This window comes from Grammomys surdaster, unplaced genomic scaffold (genome assembly GCF_004785775.1).
Source record: "Grammomys surdaster isolate TR1022 unplaced genomic scaffold, NIH_TR_1.0 372, whole genome shotgun sequence".
In the NCBI taxonomy this organism is placed as follows: domain Eukaryota; kingdom Metazoa; phylum Chordata; class Mammalia; order Rodentia; family Muridae; genus Grammomys; species Grammomys surdaster.
Genome location: NW_021604791.1, coordinates 6,715,575 through 6,735,750, shown reverse-complemented (window position 1 = coordinate 6,735,750; position 20,176 = coordinate 6,715,575). Strand labels below are relative to the sequence as shown.

Genomic DNA, 20,176 nt, shown 5'->3' with positions numbered 1-20,176 from the left:
CAATGTGGGGCCCCTGCTTTACAAGGAAAAGTACCCAACAATAAAGGATAACATTTTGATTCTTGTAAATTTAGGTTGAATAGCTGAGCCCTGTGAGAGGCATGTCAGCTTTCAGAAACTAGGACTCAGAGACTCACAACACGTACGTTTCTGCTCTCCCCAGGATTTATGTTGTGGAACATTGCAATTTGCCTCTGCTAACGGAGTCCCTCTGTCCTCATGGCACACAACAAGCCTTTGTGTCATTCCCAACTTTGTTGGTTGAGTCAGGAGCATCATCACTTTCAACTTATCAAGTCTTTTCTAGACCCTTTTTTGCAGGGGTTGGGGGTACACATCAGAAGTGCACGCTAAGTGGATTATTCTGTTAGCCTACTGTAACAAGTTGGTTAAAAATGTTCATTTGGAAGACTGAACAAGACAGTAATCAAGCACACGTATGGCTGTGCACAAAGACCGAAGGTCAGAGTCAGCCTGGGCTGCACACTGAACCCGTCTTACAAAAGTGACCTACGTATATGTTACTTGGTTTACTTTCTGGGTTTTGTAAGCAGGGTTGACTTTTATCTTGTTTTGTTTGTTGTCTGTTTTTGAAGCAGGGGACTGAAAGCAGGGTCCAGTGCATGTTCTGACACTTGAGTTCTGTCTCTACATCTGTGTGGTGTTTCCTAACTGTACCGGCCGCTCTGGGGTTAGTAAATGAACATGATTCCTGAGAGGTTAAAGTCACATGCTCCTATTCAAATCCTAATCATTACCAGGGCCTTGCTACTGTCAACTGTATTTAGATTGCTCGTTCCTTTTTATCTTAACGCTTTGGAGCTAGAGAAGTCCTAAAGGTTTCTATGACAGTAGCATTCGCTACAGATCAGGGAAAATGGAATGAAGCTGGGGCAGCCATTAGCTCAGAATATCTGATTTCAGATTTGGCTCAACTTCACTCATTCTGTTACCTTCTCCATGGGGACCACGGATCCGTTGTCTAATAGTTCTATGCCTTTTGCGTTGACTTTGCCTTTTAGCCTCATTGGCTAATGGCTGCAGTTTGTTGGTCAGTATCAACACTATGCTATCTATTATAAACAGAATGAGCTGTTGAGAAAGGCAGTCAAAGCTCATTTACATTTAATTATGCTTTTACTTCTCAGGAGAAATAAGTCACTGGATTGTTCATTTTTATTGTACAGAAGAATCACAAAATGTGTAAATGGCATATAGTGTTATGTAGATAATCATGTGGACACTAAGTATTTACTCAGTTGCTTGGTTCACACTGGGAAGGCAGTGGAGACATTGGTGAGGTAGGGTAACAGTTAGGAGATACCATTGCCTCTTCAACTCCTCTGTGCTTTTCAAGTGTTATGTTATCTGGCATAGAATTCATTCTGTATAGTTCAAAAAGTTAGGACATTCAGAGTGTTTTACAGCACCAGTAATAAGCTGCAGGCGTAGTGGCCAGCTGTGGTAAGCACATGAGTCACATGAGTGTGTGAGGCCACTGTGACCCTGGAGATCTGGGGAGCACATTGCCCAGAGAAAAGTAGGTATTTTAAGGACTTTGTTGGAAGACAACAAAGACCGCTTTCAAACTAGATTCGGTGCTTGCTATGGCTGTCAACTTCCTGCTTTATAGGAAGCTCTTAGGCACAGTTTCTTGGAATTATAATAAATCAAAAAAGGGACACATTTACCGTTAGTGACCTTCATTATCGAAGCCTCATGGATAAGGAAGAGTTCACGCTTTCACTTGTCTTTGCTGGGAGTGTTTCCCGTTTAACTACAACCACTATGGTCAGCACAAGCACATGGTTTTAGCATTGGAAACCCGACACAGGTCCCAGCTTCTTGCATCAGCGTGTGATAGACCTTAGAGAAGCTGACTCCCTGCAGCCTTAACTCCTCATGTGCAGGCCCAGGAACATAGCTGCACCTTCTTACAGTGAATGAGGCATGTGCTGTAGAGATTAGGTCCTAGCCCACTGTGGTGACTTGCATCTGTAATCCCAGTACTGTGGGAGAGGCTAGAGGATTGCCACAAATTCAAGGCCACCCTGCCTGCAGAGCAAGGGCAGACAGGGCTGTATAGTGAAACCCTGTTTCAAAAGAAGAAGAAAAGGGGTTTTTGACATGATGTTTTGCTTGAGCACTGTGCATGTTGCTTGTCGGTGTGTTGAGAATAATAGAATAGAGAAAGGGAGTGAATTAGCATACTATACTAATACGAACATAAGTTTTACGTATAAGATATATTTACAGAGAAGTATAGAATTCCTGCTCAAGCAGACCTGCCAGGAAACGTTCTGGTACTGTACCAGGTACTGAACACAAAATGACAGGAACAGGCACCTCCTGTGTCTCTCACAGGAATTAAATGAGTGAGTACATTAGAAGCATCATGCAGATTGAGGGGTATGTTACCATTGAGCCACAGCCCTGACAGCTAAATAACTTTAAGCTCTCATTGATATCAAGCGGCGATGAAAAAGTCTACAGGATCAAGTCAGAACACTTGGAGTTTTATACACATCTAAATTACATGAGGGCTGTGGCTCAATGGTAACATACCCCTCAATCTGCATGATGCTTCTAATGTACTCACTCATTTAATTCCTGACATTAAAGCCAAGGGGAGACAGTAGTGAGGACAGACTCTTCATTCATGGCACTCCTCTGCTAGGATCTGTGCAGACTACATTCAGTAAGATGTTTTAAGCGGTCACAGGTTTTCCTCCATGACTTTAAGCCTGAGTTATCTTGAAATCCTGATCCGCTCTTGTCGTGTAAAGCATCTTGACCTTTAATGTGTCCATGACAGCCATCATGCCATCACGCTTTAACTGTGCTTTAAAAAGAATAGCATTTTCCTAAGTGGAGACCCCCTCACACCTTTTTTAGCATTTATTGAGTATTTACTGTTATCATACATGCTCAGTGGATATCAAATATAAGCCAAGACTCTTTCCAGTTGGAGTTACTTTTCTCTTGCTGTGACTTACTCAAACAAAGTGTTTAATTAGGCTTATGGCTTCAGAGGGGTAGAGTCTGTGATGGCAGAGCAAAGTTGTGGCAGCAGGAACAGGTGAGAGTTCACCTTTGCATCCACAAGCAGGAGGCAGAGAGCACGCTGGGAAAGGGAGACTTTTGAAATTTCAAAGTGGCCCTCTCTTCTAACAAGGCCACGCCTCCCAATTCTTCCCAAACAGTTCCACTCACTTGGGACCAAGTATTCAAACACAGAATCCTGCAGGGGCCATTCTTACTCAAACCACACTAGTCTAGCGATAGTATGGTATATCAGATCTTTTATATTTCTAGTTCATTGGCATTAACATGCTGTAAATTTGCCATCTGGTTTTCATGGTGGCGGGAAGACTGGATCTTGAGACTCATACTGTGATAGTAGATAGATTCCTTAAGATGTTGCAAGGAGTTGCTCCGTCAGGAACCATCCCACTCATTTGTACTTGGACCATGGCACAGGTAGCCCTCATGTGGGTTGACGCTGGGACTACTGGGACTGTTGTACCTGAGAAGTGACCTTAAGACATAGAAAACAGGTACATACATACCTCTGACACTCCTTGGCAGAGAGTCATATAAAGTAATGACTGTGAAAACTTACCCTGCGTCAGACAAAATGTCCTATACCCTGCTCCCAGAGATTCCACCACGGACCCTCAACTTCATGCATATAGCGAGTTTCTGGGTGCTGCCGATCTAGTCTAGAGTCTGTAGTGTAGGTGTCATGTGTAATGGGAACAGCTAAGGACATCTGCTGTGGAAGCTTCTAATGAGGTCTGCACAGGTGGTATTGTTGGCAGCCGTGTCCCTTCCTGAGAACCTAGAGCTAGAGAATCTGCACCATTTCTGCCAGTGCTTTCGTCTGCTCTCATGGCATGCTCTCAGGAGCTCTCTAATTACGTTTAGAGAACATCTGTTCTTCTGTTAACCTTTTGACCAGCATGGCTGTGACAACCACACAGCCATACTTATAACATGATGACGTTTGTCTTCGTAATGTATTGTTTCAGGGTGACTACAATTCAGACATTCACCTGATCACAAGAGAAAGAGATGAGCTTCAGCGCATGCTAGAACGATTCGAGAAATACATGGAGGATATACAGGCCAATGTGAAACTGCTGACGGCAGAGAGGGACAAACTCAGTGTCCTGTATAAGGAAGTAAGATGCTGCTTCTGGTTAACCCAACAGAGCATTAGAAACAGCTTCTGTAACAGAACCCCCCGGGTCCTGCAGTGGGGACTGTCACCGTGTTCACAAAGCAGACAGTTCTCTCTCCTCCTCTGTCATGTTTGTTCTCCCTCTTTTCTAGTTTATCAGTGTCAGGTCATTTAGACACAGTTTCTCTAAAATTAGCTGAACAGACTTTAGCTGTCCCTGAGCCAACATTGCCCTTGGATGTAGACATGCTGCCACCTGTCTGGATCCCAGAGATACAGTGGACATGCACCTCCTGTTTGCAGTCATGTCTGCCAGCCTCCAAGTTAAAGCCCCTGCTGCACAAGCACCGAGGGCCTGAGGTCAAGTCCCGAATGGTGGCTCTCATGTGACCTTAGCACTCGTGGGGTCAAGACCAGTGGATCTCCAGAGCCTCCTGTTAGCCCAGTCTAGCCAGTGAGTGGGAGATGGTACTGTACGCATACTCTGAGGGTTAGCTCCTGGTGAAAAGCTGCTCTGGGGAGGGCGGCAGCCTGACCCCGATACAGAGCCTGACTTAGCAGCGGGTGAGTTGGCCGAACAGATCCTGGAGTCTGTAGCTGGTTTGCTCCACACTCGCTTCCCATGAAGCGCCTTACTATATTGACAGGAGGAAGACATGTAAGTTAAAAGAGACATTTTTACTTCTGTGAGCTTTTCTAGGACTTGGCAGTGCGTTAATTAAATGGATCCACTTCTGGAGTTTCCTCACAGTAAACTTAGCTCCCAGCTCTCCTGACTCTGCCTAGCTACTTCTCTAGCTGGCTGCTTCTAGTTCCCAGTGTGTTGTGGCCTCAGCCTCTCAATCTTCTTGTCACTGGGAGTTTAGTATTTAATTTTAATCCTGTTGCTCTTGTTGTACTGGGATTTGGGGAGGAAGGAAAAGTAGCTTGTATTTAATATATCCCTGCACTAGCCCCTTTTAAAAAATGGAATATATCCTAAGTATTTTTATATCTTTTAATTCTCTAAGGCAAAGGAAGAGTTATCTGCACTAAGACAGGAGTCCACTAATTCGACAGTCCCCAACCATGTTGTTAGTTGTATAGAAAAGGAGAAAGAACGCACATTATCTGACTTAAGAAGAATTACAGCAGAAAAGGAAGCTCTGAGAGAAAAGTTGAAAGTAAGTAATACAGTTTACAACTTTCGGAAATGTAATTTATTAAGTATTTGGGGAAAAAGTGAAAGTAGCTTGCACTCATTAGACCCACCCCCACACTGCTCCATTTATAACTGCACTTTCCTGTGAAGTTACTGCACAACGCAGCACAGCACAGCCCGGCCCGGCCCGGCACAGCACAGCACAGCACAGCACAGCACAGCACAGCACAGCACAGCACAGCACAGCACAGCACAGCACAGCACAGCACAGCACAGCACAGCACAGCACAGCCTGGCACAGCCCAGGACAGCCCGGCACAGCCCGGCACAGCCCGGCACAGCACAGCCTAGCACAGCCTAGCACAGCACAGCACGGCACAACTCGGCACAGCACAGCCTAGCACAGCCTAGCACAGCACAGCACGGCACAACTCGGCACAGCACGGCCTAGCACAGCCTAGCACGGCACAGCATGGCCTAGCACGGCCTAGCACGGCTCAGCCTAGCAAAGCACAGCCTAGCAAAGCACAGTGCAGCCCAGCCCAGCACAGCCCAGGTAACATTACACAGCATAGCAGCATGGCATCCTAGGCCGAACTACCGTTTTTGAGTGTGGTAGCCACTAAGAATACTCCACCACTGATAAAGTGTTGTCCATAGCTGTTTTTGTACTACAGTAGCAGAGTTGAGAAGACACATTTGGACTCCAAAACCCAAGACATTCTTATTGGTCCTTACAGCCACACCCTGTACTCGGGGTTGTTTAAGTTCCAGAGTGGCATCCTTTTCTTCTTCACTTAATGACTTAATGGATATTTTTCACCTAGCATACAATTTACCTATTTAATAAAGGGACTTATTTATCTTTTTCTCCCTGTCTTTTATAATCTTCACCATAATTTATCTTAGAAAATCTCCTCCCAACAGTAAGGAACCTTGTATCCATCGTAATAGCTCCCCCCACCCCTGGCCTCCTTAGCTGTGGGCATCACTAATTCAGTTTCTGCCTTCTCTGAACTAAATCATTAAAGTTTCCTTTTATGTGCTGGGGATTGAACTTAGGGCCTTGCATTTACAAAGCCATCACCCTACCGCTGAGTTACATCCCCAGCCCTCATATGTGTTCTGTGTTTGGTGGCTCCAGCCCGCACATATGTTCAGTGTTTGGTGGCTCTTGGCATGATATCCTTGAGGTTCATCCGTGAGTAGTGCACATATGAGAATTTGTGTGATGTTTTCATTTCTCCTTGGGTAAATTCTTAAATTTTTAAATTATTATTTCTTAATAATTTTACAGTTGTTCCCGAATAAGTGTGTTAATACACTAAGGCATTATTTCATAGTACACCCACATGCTAACTTCTGAGTGAAGTCTTCTTATTGTAGAAGCCGTGGTTACTTCAAGTTAATATGAAATCAATGCCACTAAAATTACAAACAAAAATAAGCCTTTTAAGTACAGTCTTTGTGTTACAAATTTTCAGTTAAAGTTTTACACCCAAAGTCAGTGAATGTTTTTAATTGAAGTCTTTTGGAATGTTTCCTTCTAGAAATTAAAAAAAAAAAGAAAAGTTAAAATTACCAGAGAGAAAGCTTCTGCTCAATATGGCATCCTTGAGCACACGCTTCTTGCTTACCCTTTTCCATATCTGTTGTAATGACCAGAAATGTGAAAATAGAATTTTAAAATGGCATTGGTACTAGCGACTCGGAAAGCTGCCTTCAGATTATCAGAACCCTTCTGGGTTGTAGGAGGCAGTCCTTTGTGAATTTCCAAGAGACCTTTTCTTTAAAAAACAGAACTAGTCATGTGACTCCTCAGCCTTCTGGAGTGTTTCCTGTTAGTCCCCTGGCTACCCCGCTTTCAAGCAGCCGTTATGACTAAACTCTCTCTGAAAGCTCAGTCACAGCTGTCAGCCACGGCCTGCCAGCACTGCCTCCTGAACGGCAGTATCGACCCCTGCCCCGTGAGAGTTCTTTCCAAGTGTGAGATCAACCTCCACAGTAGATCTTCATGAAAGGCTTCTCTGATAGTCTCTGTTTACTGATGAGACCCTGAGTCATACCGATTGTGAATGCTTGTCCAGCCTCGCCCAGCCGACTCAGTCTCCTTGGCCTCCTTTCCTTCCAGTTGTTCACTCCTGTCTCCTGACCCCGCCTGTGGTGGCCAGTATACTGTCTCGTGCACCATCACCGTGGGACCCTTTGGGCCTGAGTGTAGACTCTTTTTATTGCCTTAACAAAGTTAATTACCTGATACAAGATCATTAGTGATCAGCCCTGGCCTGTTTCACTGTCGGTCATCTTTTCCCTATGCTCATTTTTGCTATTTCTCTCCTTTTTCTCAAGGCTTCTTGCTTAAGGAATTTTTCTTGCCAGCAGTCTTCTGCTGACTACTGTAAAGGTCTCCTCCTCTCCAAGTGACCTTCTCCCATTTGTCCTTTAATGGTGGGCATTGAGCGCCAGGCTCTAGATTCCTTTTGACATACAGAAAGAAAGCTCCTTGTCTAGGAAAATAGTCACTTATCTTCATTTATTTTCCCATATTTTTGAGAGTTTCGTGCATGCATACAATGAAATAGGATCGTATGTATTCCTCTTAACCCCTCCCAGCTCCCTTCACGTTCTAGTTTCTTTTTGTGGGGCCATCCCCTGGAGCATAGGAATCCTGTCAACAACCATATCCTTAAAAGAAAATGATTCTTTCTCCTCAAACTGTCAGTTGCCAGCTTCTCAGTAAATGGTGTGGCCTGGAGGTCATCTACCCCATCCATCTATGCAAGAATTCTGACTGGCTTGCTCCTGGGGAGGTGCTGTGAATTCTTGAGTGTGAAGGCCATGCCACCACAGCAGCCTCCCCATTGTCCAGCCCCACATCCTCTCTGCCTCCCCTTCTGTGATGTTCCCTTATCCTAGGCTGGGGATCTCAGTGTTCAGTTTGAGGCCCTTGTCTGCAACCCTTGGGCAGCTGTGTGTCTCTCCACTGACTGCTGCTCACTGCAAAGAAGAAGTTTCTCTGACTATGCCCAGGTCTACAGGTACAAACATCAGTATTGGAGGCACTTTGACATTATGGTCATTTAGAACATTAGAACAGTAACAGGCTCTACCCTCTAGACTACGGCCTCAGCAGTCTTTCTAGACCACGGCCTCAGCAGTCTTTCTAGACTACGGCCTCAGCAGTCTTTCTAGACCACAGCAGTCTTTCTAGACCACGGCCTCAGCAGTCTTTCTAGACTATGGCCTCAGCAGTCTTGGGCCTTTGGTCAGGCTTACAGTGTCAGACAGTCCCCTTCTGTGGAGCAGCCCTCAGATCTAATCAGAAAGCAATTACCCCATAACAGTTGTACTGTCACACCAGTGGTACATCTTACCTAGGTGCACATTGCAGCACACAGGGGTCTTGGCTGAGCACGACTCTTGATGTCCTTCCATCAGCAACCTGCAGGGCACTTTCCAGTACTGACTGTCCTTGAGACAAGGTCTCATGTAGCCCAGGCTGACTTAACCATGCTTTATAACTGAGGCTCACCCTGGAACTGCTGACCTTCCGCCTTCATGGCTTACTGTAGTCTTGTTTTAGGTCTGTCTTTATGAGGCTTTATGTAAATATGACATCAGAGACTTCACTGATGACTGTGCCCTAACACCTTGCTTAGTGCTTTGTCTAGAGCATATATCAGCACCATTTAAGTGATTTAATTAACATAGCAGTCATCTCTTTAACCAGACTATACTCTAAATATCAAATACAGTTTTAAAATGAATAACATGAATATGAGTGTGACCCTTTACAAGAAAAACTCAGTGACCATTACATTATGCATCCTTGACTTGGCAGCAGTTGAGACTTGAGTGAGCTAATAAATGAGAAAACGAGCCTTCATTTATATCCTGACCAACTGGTTCTTAAAACCAGACTCCTACTTTTCCGTTGCCTCTGTCTGGTCATGTATTTCTCCTCTGTATCCTGTTTTCCTTACATCTGAGCTATAGCTCAGCAGTAGAGCAGTAGAGCCCCTCAGTTCAGTCAGCAGCACTGTGACAGTTAATGGGAGGTGTGTGAGGGTCCTTCCATCTCCTCGTGTGAGGGTGCACTGTGAGCATGTGACTTGGCGTGCTGTCCTCGTGTGAGGGTGCACTGTGAGCGTGTGACTTGGCGTGCTGTTCTCTGTATGACGCCTGTTAACCAGGTTCAGTCTACATAAGATAATTCAGTCTCATTGATAATTGAGTCCACTCCCATTTTATCTTGTGTATGACACATGAAGACAGGAAATAGAACTTTTCCAGCTGAAAGAATGCTTTTATAAAATGTCTGACCTTTCTATAGCATCCGTAGATTCTGTGAAGTAGGAAGCATAGCTCTGCAAAGTTGCATTACTTACTCTGGTGAGTATTTAATTCAAATGAACATTTTCTATAAAATTCTTTTTCAGAATATCCAAGAAAGGAATGCTGTTGGAAAATCAGAGTTAGAGAAGACTATTGAACATTTGACGTACATTAATCACCAGGTAATCTATCAGAGGGTTGGGGCTTGGGAGTGAGCGTGCCAGTTTTTATGCTTTTGGTATACTGTATGCTTTTGAAAACTAGTATTCGAGGAAGAGCCATGCCTGCTCTGAGGCTTGTCACGTGGTTCAAATCCGGCTTCCTGTCTAGACCCAGGTCTTGGCTCTTGTCTTTCAGCTTTTCATTTTTGACATAGGAGGAGTGTTTCTGTTTCTTGGGATTTCTGTGAAAATGTAATAGGTAACCAGCACACAGGTCATACGTAAGAGAATCCTGGAATGGCTTCAGTAGTGGCTGTGATCATTGTGGTTTGGTCTTAGAAGAGTAACTATGTAATACGGACAGACTAAAAAGTGAAACTCGCTGTGAATTTTCTTTATAATTAGCCCTCAGTAGCTATAGGAGATTGCTCCCAGGACTTCTTCAGATACCTAAGTCTGAAGAACTTCACGTTTATGTATAAAAATGGCATCATATTGAATATAACCTATATATCCTCCCTTATCCTTTAAATCATATTTAGGTTTCTTACAGGACTTTGTATGATTTCATGACACCTTATATGATGTAAATGTCGTATAAATAGTTGTTATACTGTGTTTAGGAGATAATGACAAGAAAAACATCTGTACGTTCAATACAGATGCGGCCGTTCAGACTAACTAGAGAGTATATATTCTCTACAGTTGTCTACTCTGAAGTTCCAGAATTTATGCAGAAACAAAGAGCCAGAAGTCATATAGAAGTTTAAGGAACATGATACTGGGTTTTAGGGCCACTATAATTAAGATAAGGACTAATAAATAAAGACCAATGAAACCAAATATAAGAAACACACATAAAAGGAACTTAATATAAACAGAAACCTAGATCAGTGAGTGAAGAATGATTATTTAGTGATTCTTGCCTGGACAAATGACCACATATATGAAGATACAAAGAATAAGAAATTGTTTCCTACCTCAAGTAGACTATAACTAGAAATCATTTTAAGATTATTCTAGAGATAGCTACTCAAGGCTGAAGCAGGAGAATCACACAATGTCTGCTGCCAGTTTGAGCAGTAGACAGGCCTGCTTGCACCATAGCTGCAGCAGGGGCTGAGTTCTCGGGTGACTGAACATTGGGAAAGATTTCCCACACTGTGAGTAGGGATGCCCCTCTTCCTTCCTCAAAGCCCAGCCTTTCATAGAGGTTTCTACTTGTTCTCCTGTTCATACCCTTGAACAGAGAAGAGTACATCCTTGCTAAGGCTCTTCTGGCTTCTTAGCCTGTTACAAAGTGTGGCTAGTTTCTTCAGCAGCCATTCCTTTGTTGACCTCACTTTCATTTATTTTCTGACTGAACTGCACATTTTTCAAACTCTCTGCTCTGCTATTCGCTCCCAGTACTCACCATAAACCTTGCTAAAGGCTGCCAGAAATAACCAAGCCACAGCATGCTTGACTGCCTTAAAGTTTCCCTCCCCAGGTTAATCAGTCTGTCACCTTTTATCTCAGGTTTGTGACATAGTCACAAGTCTCAGGGAACGGACAAAGCTCACATGTTTTGCCATAGTGTAACACAATGGCCTTTAGTCCTTTTCCAGAGTCTTTGTTCCCATGTGAGACCTACGAACCTGGCGTTTAGCTGTCCACATTCCTGTTGGCATTCTGGTCTTCTCCCATCGGAATTGCCTAACCGTCTCAGTGTTATAACATCCTTGGCTTCAGATCCCTTCCACAGCCAGTCCAAGGTTTCTGAGCTCTGTGGCTGGGGAGTCTCAAATGCCCACATCTCTTTTGCTTGTTTTCAGTGTTTGCCACTTTTCATTTCTGTGAGTCAGGCAACCTAAGGAAAGGTTTCCTTGGGCTTACGGTTTCAAATGTTCAGTCCATAGCTGCTGCCATTGCTTGATTCTAAAGCAAAGCAGAACTTTGTGGTGGAGAGGGGCCAGTAGGCTGGTGCTGCTTATACGGCATCCAAAAAGCAGAGAGAGAGGATAAGAAGAGACAGGGGCCTTGATGCGTCCTGTCAGGCCACTCCCCAGCAACGTCCTTGCTTCTACTAGGTCCTGCTTCCTAGAGTCCACCACCTCCCCAACCATGGTGACCATGGTTATCATCTCAGTCTGTCGTGGACATTGTCACTTCAAACCACAGCAGATATTGTCAGAGCAACTGCGTGCTGTCAGTAGTTCATTTCTGGATAGTTGTTCTAAATGAAAGGTCAGCACATTATGATTCCTAGGTGAGATGGACCAGAGGCACTCCCTGCTCTGTAAGTTGGGTTAGTAAAGATACGACTGGCTCATTTGTTCGTGCTTCTGTAGTGTCTGAATCTGCTGTTGTGTTTCACTGGAGTGGTGGTGACAGAGGAGAGGTCCCACAGAGTCTACACTATTTGAGCCAATATGTGATCATCATACAGTCATACAGTCATACAGTCATCATACAGTCATCATACAGTCATACAGTGGATCATCAAACATACATCTGCTCAATAGAATCAATACAATTTCTATTGAGAAGAAATACATGAAGGTTACTAACACCAGAGGCTGACGGGTACAGATGCAGGTTGTACCAAAACACGACATTGCTGAAGGAAGCACATGGCGTGATTCTACTCTTGTCAAACGAGACTGAGCGGTGTGCGGCTTAGGAAGTGATGTTGCTGGGATGCAGGGAAGGACGAGGTGTTTGGTACCCTGGAGCATACCTGCAGAGTCAGCATTTCACAGATTTATAGTTTAGTGAAATCTTAGCATACGTACGCTCCCGTGCAGAGAAGCACTGTGATCTATATGAAGTCAGGTCTTGCTCCATGGGGTCGGGAAAATTTTGACTTTGTTTCTCCATAGATCTGACTGTGTTGTGGTTACATTCCTTTCGCCTCCCATTTTTGTTTAATTCTTTTCTATTTACTGCAGGTTTCGAGGTTTTCTGGGGGGTAGGGGTAGGAGGGGGGCATTGGGGGGAGAATCTGTTGGTTTCAAAGGCTGGAAATGAACCATGGAGGGTTTTGTGGGCTCTGTGTGAGTTTTAGGAAGTTCCTCTGACTTTTCATCTGCTTGTAGTTTTGCTTCCTGTGTCATGGCTGTTATGGATTTTATGTTTTTATTTTTGTTCACATGTTTTCTTTCATTGTAGTAACAGTGAGGAAGGGCAAACAGATGCCCCACGCTGACATGTCGGTACTCAGAGGACAGAGGACAGTTACTGCTTAATACAGCTCCATAATTATCTTTCAGAAATATTTTGAAAGAGTAGCTATGAAAAATAAGATACTATCATATATACTTATTAATTTTTTAAATTTAAATTGTAGCTTGAAAATGAAAAATACGAGTTGCAATCTAAAATGTTAATAATGAAAGAAACAATGGAGTCATTAGAGAACAAATCAAAACTCCAAGCTCAAAAACTTAGCCATGTGACTGGTGACTCCTCTCATCAGAAAACAGAGATGAACTCACTTAGGTAAGTCTATTAAAGCGTTCTTTCATTATTTTACCTCTGGAACATGCTTCTTCTGGGTATGCAAGCTTCAGTGGTGTTTTGCCGTGTGTCTTTGAACAGTGTTTTCCCGAGGCGGCCGGCCTCATGGTACAGTCTCCTAGGAGCTCTTATGAAGGATGGGGGAGGTCTTTAGGTACTCTGATTCACTGAGTGAGTCTGGAGAGATCTGGTATCCATAGTTTTGAAACTTTCACAGGTTGACATGATCATCCAAAGTCGCCTGCCCTATCTGCTTTTAAAGTTCACCTTAGTAGCGAGCGAATCAAGGCACTGTGCTCTGTAGAAAAGGCCTGCACGGATGTTAGAACCTCTGCCATGTGGACCGTTTCCTTCTTTCCTTCTTCTCGCCTTTATTTCTCTAAATAACATTTGCCATAAAAATTAGGAAGAAATCTTTGAATGTCAACAAAATCTTTATGCAGCTCAATCATGAAGCAGTAACATGTTGCAATCAGGAAGGATGGTAGTGATGATGATTTTTCAAAATAGATTGATAAGTTACAGTTGAAGGGTTATTGAGTGGTAGATTGGCTACTGTAGAAAACTGACTTGGTAAAATAAAGAGCAGGTTCAAGAGTTTCACCTACAATTCAGATAGAAAAAGAAATGGTGAGAGTAAAAGACACAGACTCCATATACAAAAGCCGGAGTCACAAACCTACAGTTAGAAGAAACCGCGACCTGTGATGCAGAAGTAACAGGAAGAGGAAGGCAGGAAGGTAGAGAGAGAGAGAGAGACTCGGGCGCTCGGGTTACCAACAACCTTTTCCCCATTGATGCCTTACTACCTTCTTTATCAGGCAGGCTTTACGAAAAGCTAAGAGAGACAGCTTTATCCTTCCCGATTCCCTCTGTCTGCAGGTATTCTATGAAGGAGAGTAGAGTGAGCCCACAGCTCCAAAGTCCAGGCAGATACAGTGTTACATTTCGTCTGCAGAATTGCTAGTCCACCCTTTTTGCTATTGTATCTAGCTGACCAGACCTGCCATTTTTCTTTTCCTTCAGATCATAACCATACCACCACTTCCTTTTCCTTACAGAAGACTCTGGAAACAGCAGCTGGTGTCCTCTTGTGGATGCCATAGTCTGGTCTGTAGCTGCTTTACAGTTTTTGTTCTGATACAAATGCCATTTTTTCTTATGAGTTCAGCCTGCTTCGGCCTACAGCTGTGTGCCATTCAGTCACTGTGCAGTAGGAGAGGGTTATGAGAATTGTTCCCTCTACCGTGCGTATTGCATGATATCAGAACTCTGCTCTCTACTGACCAAATCTCTCTTCCCCTCTTCCATCCCCCCTCTGTGTGTGTGTGTGTGTGTGTGTGTGTGTGTGTGTGTGTGTGTGTGATGGGGGGGACTTATCTTCAAGGTCAGTATGTCTTCAGTATTCAGTTGATAAGCATTGATAAAAATTTGAGTTCGAGGGGTCTCAACACCTTTGCATGCTAGCCAGTCTCTAGAACCGGGGTCAGCAAACTTCCTGCCTACTCAGTATTCTAGACTCTGTGGGCCATGTAGTTTTCGCCACACCTTTAAACCCAGCTTCTGAAGTGCAGACGTCATTATAGGCAGTATGTAAGTGAGGGGATGGTGGTTCTATTTCACCACAGTTTTATTCATGCATGCTGAAATTTGGATTGCATTTAATTTTTATGTCACAAAATGTTTTCCTTTGGAAATATTTTTTTCACTCATTTAAACATTAAAAACTCTTTGCAGCTAGAAAAAATTAAGCAATCAGCTATGGTTTGTTAACCTGTGCTCAAGGAGAAACTGTTTCCCAGCCCGGTTAGACAATTCCCTTTTCTCAGTCACCCCATGGCAGGCATCTTAATCACTGTAACTGCTGTTGTTGCAGCTGAGACTGTCAGTGTGTTTGCAGTCACTGTAACCTTTCTGTGCATTTTTACTGTTGCCCAGACTTGATCTCAAATCTCTGTGCTCAAGTAAGTGGTCTTCGCCACTTAACATCTAGAATCCTGTAGCACAGCCCTTAGTCTTCAGTGTATCAGTAGAGCCAAGAGCGTCACGTGTTTATCTAGGAGGACAGCGTGCAATAGCCATCTCCTGGAAATGACTCAGGAACTCTCCATGAGTCTGTGATAGCAGTTGTTTTACTGAGATTTGTTTAGATATAATCAGAAACATACAAATATATTTAAAATGTTAGTGACTGGAGAGATAGATTAGTGGTTAATAGCACTGTCTGCTCTTCCAGAGGTCCTAAGTTTAATCCCCAGCAACCATATGGTGGCTCCTAATCATCTTTAATATGATCTGATATCCTCTTCTGGCTTGCAGGTATACATTCAGATAGACCACTCATATACATAAAATAAATAAATCTTTAAGATGTTAGATATATTTAGGAATGTTACGTATATCCAGATATATGCAACTAGTTTCCCTTGAGAAATATTTGCTAAGGAATCAGAAATCATTTTAGATAAGGAGATGAAAATTCATGGATTGCCTGGGATACCTAACACTGTTTTGGGGTATCCCTACCATATTTTATTTTATTTTATTTTATTTTATTTTATTTTATTTTAATTTTATTTTATTTTATTTTTCGAGACAGGGTTTCTCTGTGTAGCCCTGGCTGTCCTGGAACTCACTCTGTAGACCAGGCTAGCCTCGAACTGTCGAACTCAGAAATCCACCTGCCTCTGCCTCCCAAGTGCTGGGATTAAAGGTGTGTGCCACCACCACCTGGCCCCTACCATATTTTCTTAGCAACAAGAACAAGAATGTTCGCACGAAATGATAAAGTCTGAGCTTGTGGAGCCAATGTTGAAATCATTCTTATCCCTCTTCCTTTCCTGGTGCACCATGTGATGCTATTCCTAGTCTTCATAGTCAGTAATGAGTGTGGACCACGGGCTCATAGAAGAGACTCCAGGAAAGCCCATCAGTAGCTTCCCTCTAACCGCTCATTGAATTTCCAGACGTATCTCTCTTAGGCGGAACTTCATTTTAGAAATTGAAACTTTTTATGAATGAAAGAACTTTTAGAAGATGTTTTAAGATGTTTTAGATACACTCTGTAACAAAAGGTAATGTTGCCGGAGATATTTAAAACGGTGGCACTCAATCTGCTTGTGTTACAGAGGCACCATGTTCCCAACTAGCCCAGGCCTTAGGCCACGAGCTGCGGTGGCTTGTTCTCACCCCCACTTGCTGTCCACAGCTCAGACCGCCCACTCAGGCGGCCAGTTACACCGGCCCTGCCACCCATGAGACACCAGCGTGGGAGATGGCTCTGCCAATCTTCTACACTGTCTCCACAGGCTGGGCAGAGCCCAGACCATCCCGCCATCTACACGGGCCCAGTAGAAAATGAGACTCTAATGCTTAGATTATCCAAAGGCTTTATATGTTTGGTAATGCTCAATAACAAGATGCCCACACAATTAGAGGTGTAACCCAATACCCAACCTAAATGTATCAACTACCTTTGACTGCTAGAGACACACACGTCCGCTGCCATGTTCCCATTTCTCTCGTCATCTCTCCTCTAGCTCCTCCTCTTCCTTCTATTCTTCCTCTCCTTACTCCTCTTCTTCCTCTCCTTACTCCTCCCACCTTAGCTTCTCCCAACTTTCAGGAACATATGCCGCTACATATCATCCTTCCTGTTTAAAAAAAAAAAAACTTTCTCTCAAAATACAATTAAAGCATAACTATACCAATTTGTATCAGTAAGGTACAAGATAGACCTAATACCTAGTCCATCATTTTTGTCAACTAAACAGAACCTCTGTCATCTCTCCTAGCTAAAAGACTTAGTTCTGAACCTGGCTTATGTCCTGGCTTTAGAATGAATGTCAGCTGAAAACCATCCTCTCAAATCTGTTCTCCCTAAGTAAATAGCCTGGGTTGGCTATGAGACTATAAGTCTTCAACACCGTCAGAAATCCAGAATGACTGAATTAACTGAAATGGGAAGCACAAAGCGTAGCTTCTAAAACTTAGCCAATTTATAGAGACTGCTGATTATGGACAGTTCCTTACTTTAAAACATTGGAGCATTTGGCCTTCAGCCTTCTGGCCCAGATCAACTGACAGACCTCGTAATGCAGAATTTTTAAGGGCTGATCACTCTGTGTTGGCAGATATAATCAGTTGACTATTCTGCAAGTGTGTCCTTTTCAGGACAGTAATTTGTCTGTAGATGAAAACAGGCAATTTTTGTCTAGTGGCAGTCTCACCACAACTGGAGTAACTTCAAAGATGCTCAATTCCTTCTTAGACTCCAAGACAGGGAAGCTGTCAGGTGCAGACAGGTCTCTAATCAAAATGAACATTAAGACATTGAGAAACGTTTGTAACATCAATTCTGTGGACTTCTGACGTTTTTGAAAAACAACTATCTATGTACCGCAATCTGAACTGTTGTCTGTTAACTCCTCTCAGCTATTTCTAATTAAAATCTAGAAAACACCCTAACAGTAAACTCAGAGCCATGAATTTGTTATAGGTCCTTAACTCACAGGCTAACCATGTCAGATCAGTTAAAAAATAAAAAATAAAGAAGGACTGGGTACCTTGTACCCACCAATTTTTGCTTAATAGAAGAAAATATACCAATGAAACCCTTGAATTTGAAATCAAAATAAATTTTGTACCATGTAAGAAATTATAACCTCAGCTTAATAACAGTTATACAGATTTCTACCAAATAGGTTATGGCTATGTAATCAATTCTAGCTATTCCTCCCTGTTCCAATAAAATCATTACTTTTCCCTAGAAGGACAGCCTAATATTAACCACCTCAGTCCCCAAGCCCGGGGAATAGGGACACTGACTCTTAATTAACTTCTTCAAGCTGGTTACAGGCATTGAGATATGAGAAGAGGGGTGGTGGTGGGGGAAGAGTAAATTGATAAGCCTCTGACTCTGTGTCTTCACTGTATCCAGCTGAAATTCCAGGACATCAGAGGTTCAAGCAGGTCTGCTCAGCTTGCTTGATGAATAGATACACCAAAGCTGTGTATTCTGCAATATACAATTCTCAAAACAAATTTTAGTATCAAGATATTTTTTTGTTTGAATTCTGGAATCTAGTCTTCTGGCGGCCTGCCTCTGTCATGCCTAATCCATATAATTCTGGGAGGTAGAAATATCTTAAATCATCTCTTCTGAAAACACACAGACAAAACCTTCTTCCCAAAACAGAATATCCTTGAGCCAATAACCAGAAAAACCTTTATCTTAATCTCTTTCCCAGAGGAAAAAATATAACCACAAAACTGAAAATCACACCTATCTTGAATATAAAATCAATTTAATAACTAAAATACTATATGTGCCTATTTTTAGGCCTTTCCTATTTTGCCAAGCAGGAATTGAACCCAGAATTCCTGTGGGGCCCACGTTAGACAGAACCCAAGTTTCCTGTGAGGCAATATAACTTTATATCATCTGAATACACCTGATTCACACTATCTTTCTGTTCTGCCCTCTGCCAGAACAGTCTCTATTTATACACTGTACTCTCTACTCTAGAGTCAGTGACAGTTTTCCCTAAGTTCCAAACCACAGACAATAATCCTCATGTGATTCGGACAAATCTGTTTATAAATCTTTCCTAAAAGCAAATAGTCCATATATTGTAACTTTATACTTAATACAGTAACTGCTTATTATCACAATGGAGGCTTATTTATTTGGCTCTCTTGACTCAGAGAAGTTAATAATGTATGTCGTCGGTCTAGGCACAGAGCCACAGACAAATTTTCTCTACCTATCTTTGTTCCGAACCTCAGGCAAGATTCCCCATGTGAATCAGACAAAATTGTTTCTAAATCTATCTTAAAAACAAATAATCTCAATTTTAATTCACAGTTCAAATCTCTCTGTCATAGAAGTAAGCTACTTGCTTCTTTTCTTAACAATAAGCAACCCACATTTCCTCACAGCAGAGGACAAGCAGGTTTTTTTTTTTTTGTTCAGGGTTCCCATGCTAGGAGTCACGTGACTTATCTCAGTGCTTACTCACTCATTTTCTTTTTTTTTTTTTTAAAGAAATGCAACTTTTACTCTCAGGTGAAATAGACTTAAATTTCTAGTAAATTCGTGCCCCGCGCTGGGCACCACTTTGTTTCAGTAATATTTTAAAACAGCAGCACCAATCTGGTTTGTTCTTAATCAGCTGCCATCTATCTTCCCGACTAGACAAGGCCTGTGGCCACGAGCAGTGGCGGCATATTTTCACCACCACTCAGCTCAGGCCACCAGCTCAGGCCACTGGTTCAGGTGGCCGGAGACAGTGGCCCTGCCACCCATGAGACGCCAGCGTGGGAGATGTCTCTGCCAATCTTCCACACTGTCTCCACAAGGCTCGGTTGAGCCCAGACCATCCCGCCATCCACACAGACCTGGTAGAAATGAGACTCTAATGCTTAGGTTATCTAAAGGCTTTGTATGTTTAGTAATGCTCAATAACAAGATGTCCACACTGTTAGAGGTGTAACCCAATACCCAACCTAGATATATCGACTACCTTTGACTGCTAGAGACACGTGCGTGTTTGCTGCCATGTTCCGCTCTCTCTCGTCTTCTCTCCCCTAGCTCCTCCTCTTACTTCTCCTCTTCCTCTCCTTACTCCTCCCACCTAAGCTACTCCCAACTTGTGCAGAAAATATGCCGCTACAAGGTAATAATTCGTTTTATCCCAAAAATGAGAGTATGCACGGCCCTTGTGACGTACTGTGACAGTGGACTTGGAAGCTGAGGGATGATTTGAACCGGGCATAAGTCTGTCAGGTGCAGAGCCAGAATTAAGTTCAGTTTTGTTTTCTTTTCTGGTGGGAAATCATTTCTTTGTTCTGTAAGTT

General features: G+C 43.0%; 1 protein-coding gene across 1 annotated transcript in view; it reads left to right on the top strand.

The window, feature by feature from the left end:
• Cep135 (centrosomal protein 135) overlaps nucleotides 1–20,176 on the top strand; it is a 62,659-nt gene that overhangs the window by 23,392 nt on the left and 19,091 nt on the right. The window contains exons 12-15 of the mRNA XM_028780836.1: nucleotides 4,032–4,184; nucleotides 5,194–5,346; nucleotides 9,764–9,841; nucleotides 13,149–13,300. Coding sequence (XP_028636669.1) covers nucleotides 4,032–4,184; nucleotides 5,194–5,346; nucleotides 9,764–9,841; nucleotides 13,149–13,300 — 536 coding nt within the window. The remainder of the gene's footprint in view (nucleotides 1–4,031; nucleotides 4,185–5,193; nucleotides 5,347–9,763; nucleotides 9,842–13,148; nucleotides 13,301–20,176) is intronic.